Here is a 2707-nt window from a genome sequence, read left to right as displayed (position 1 = left end):
ATCCACTCACCTCGGCCTCCCAAAGCGCGGGATTACAGGTTGAGCCACCGAGCCCGGCTTAATCCCAGCATTTTGGGAGGTCAAGGCGAGAGGATTGCCTGAGCCCAGGGGTTCGAGACCAGTCTAGGTAACTTAGTGAGACCTCGTCTCTACAATAAATCCAAAAATTAGCAGAGTGTGGTGGTGCATGCCTATGGTTCCAGCTGCTTGGAAGGCTGAGGTGGAAGGATCGCCTGAGCCCAGCAGGTCGAGGCTGTGTGGCTGTGAGCATGCCACTACACTCCAGCCTGGGTGACAGGGTGAGACTCCAACTCAAAAAAAAAAAAGAAAGGCAGCAAGACTAGCCAGATTTTTTTCAGAGGGAGTAAATATCAAGAAGTCCTGGATGATTTCACAAGCACAACTTTGGCTCCCAGGCTTTAGCGTACCACAGGGAACAAGGAGAGACCCTGTTAACTAGGTACCACCCCCAAAGACAACTAAGTAACCTGAAAAGGTAAAAGAAAGAGGAGACCCTTCACTTACCACAGCCAGGCAGAAATGCCTGAGGAAAGCAGCGGAGTTGGCCATGCCAGCACTTACACATGGCACACTTCCTGGGCAACCAAGTGTCATGGGGCACGGATCCGCAGCTCCTGAGAATGAAAAATAAGGTGACACCCATGAATTTTAAATTTCCGCTTCTCTCTCCCTCTCCTTTCCAAACCCCTCCCCCTCTGAATAGCTTACTCTCTGCGCCTGTCATGCTCACAGTTCCGTCCATAGAAGGGGGGTGGGCAGGCACAGAAGGACCCCAGCATGCAGGTTCCCCCATTCAGACAGCAGGTTCTGTTCAGCTTCTTACCTGAGAGGCGAGGAGAGGAAGCTGAGCATGGAGGGACAGAAAAGCCCAACGGCAACTCCTGTGAGCAAAGATTAATACAACCCCAAAGACTTCATCTTCCCAATGTGTCTAAAAACTGTATACCTCACTGTATAAGACTGCTTTTGAGTGTCCTTTTGTTCCCTGTGCCTTGGAGCAAAGAAGTCATTCTCATGCACAGGCCAGTGGTGGTTCCTAGCATGAAGTGGGGTCAAGTGAAGAAAACTACCTTCCAGGGAGGTGAAGACACAAGCCTGTCTCACTCCAAAGCTAAAACCAGTCCAACCACCTGCCCAATTCCAGGACCAGGTGCCCACTCTCTCAGGTGAAAGAGTGTTAAAAGATACGCAGGAGACACACGAAGACCAGGACAGAGATGATCTAAGGCAGAGAGGTCTTACTGTCCTGTATTCCCATGGATGGCACCAACTGGGAAGCACGAGGACGAATGGCAGGCTCCTCCTGGGGCCGAATGCGGTCATCTCTGGGGGCCAGGTCTCCCTGAGGTGGACGTGCCAGTTCATGGTAGCCCAACCCTTAACGACAAAAGTCAACTCATGGAGTCTGTATTTCAGGCCACATAAAAATTGTTAGTAATCAAAAGAACAAAAAGTCTCTCACCGGCAACGAATCCCAGTGCAAACGCTTTGGAAATGACCATGACCAGAATCACACTAGGAAGAGGAAATCAGACATGAGTTAGCATAATAAAGAAAATAAAACCCTGCAAGTTAACACTTGGGGCCTCTCATCACTAGGACAAGACCACAGACCACTAAGAAGAAAGCATGCAGCACCATCTTTCTTTTTATTTTCCTTTTATTAATGGTGCACTAATTCACATCACAAAGAAAATGCTGAAAAGTCACCAGTCTGCAATTCTTCTCAATACGCATTATTATTTCTTAGACCCTATTCTCATCTGCACATCATTTTAAGTAGATAAATCTTGACTCTTCTATTTTATATATTTTTTCTGCCTACAGTCTTCATATAAGAATTAACTATTTCATCTAATCAGTCATTCAAAAGGTTTAAAAACGGTTTTAACCTGAAAAGATTACTTTTTTTTTTTTTGCTATTACACTTAGTGGCTTTGCAAGTATTGAATCTATACCTTTAACCTTTCAGAAGCAGATTTTCAAAATGGGTTGTTAATGTTGAGCTTTTTTTACACAGAGTAGGGAAATACCATTTCACAGGCAGAGCTACTGATATAATTGAAACCAATGGCAAAGTTAGATGCAACTATGTTTCCAGATCTTTCACAAAAAACAGCAGTGCTGTTGGCAGCTCTTTTAAGGCTTGAGCAAGATAAAAATCCAAAGACAGGCGAACATTATTTCCTAAATCGGCAATCTCTAGAAATCAAAAGTTTACTTTCAAGATTTGCTCATACCTGGATGAGAAGCGGGCCATCTTCCTGCAGTCCATAGCTCTCAACAATTAGGGAGAAAAAAATGTCAGCATGGTTTTAAGTCAGAGTTACTGCCAAAACATCCAAAGGAAAACATTCATCTCCTACAGTGAAAAATGGCAATTTGAAAAGAAAAATATCCCAGATGAGAAAAAGTATGTTTTCCCCAGAAGGCTAGGAGAAGCAGGGACCGAGACGTCCCGGGAAACTGGGGGGCTCTCGACCCTAATGGGCGTTTTGACCTTGAACCAGGGACTCAGCCTTCCCGGGTATTCTCCTTCCTTAACAACAAGCCCTGGGGGTGGCAGGGAGACCCGTCAGGTGGGCGGGGAGGCCCAGGCGCATGACAATGCCGGGCGCTGCCGGGAAGGGAGGCGAGCCGCGGTCAGGCAGCCGAAACAATCGAGAGAATGGAAGAGGAGGAGTCT

The 2707-nt window shown here is 46.6% G+C and overlaps 1 protein-coding gene across 1 annotated transcript in view; it reads right to left on the bottom strand.

Moving 5' to 3' along the window:
* TDGF1 (teratocarcinoma-derived growth factor 1) overlaps positions 1-2415 on the bottom strand; it is a 3513-nt gene extending 1098 nt beyond the window's left edge. The window contains exons 1-5 of the mRNA XM_008071224.1: positions 2262-2415; positions 1484-1536; positions 1264-1398; positions 730-844; positions 526-635 (exon numbers count right to left, since the gene is read on the bottom strand). Of these exons, the coding sequence (XP_008069415.1) occupies positions 526-635; positions 730-844; positions 1264-1398; positions 1484-1536; positions 2262-2296 (448 nt within the window). The 5' untranslated portion in view covers positions 2297-2415. The remainder of the gene's footprint in view (positions 1-525; positions 636-729; positions 845-1263; positions 1399-1483; positions 1537-2261) is intronic.
* Positions 2416-2707: the final 292 nt, after the last annotated feature.

The sequence above is a fragment of the Carlito syrichta genome, unplaced genomic scaffold, assembly GCF_000164805.1.
Source record: "Carlito syrichta isolate Samal-C Ts95f unplaced genomic scaffold, Tarsius_syrichta-2.0.1 Scaffold314220, whole genome shotgun sequence".
NCBI classification, from domain to species: Eukaryota; Metazoa; Chordata; class Mammalia; order Primates; family Tarsiidae; genus Carlito; species Carlito syrichta.
The sequence above is the reverse complement of the archived record's forward strand: the minus strand, read 5'-3'. Positions and strand labels throughout refer to the sequence as shown.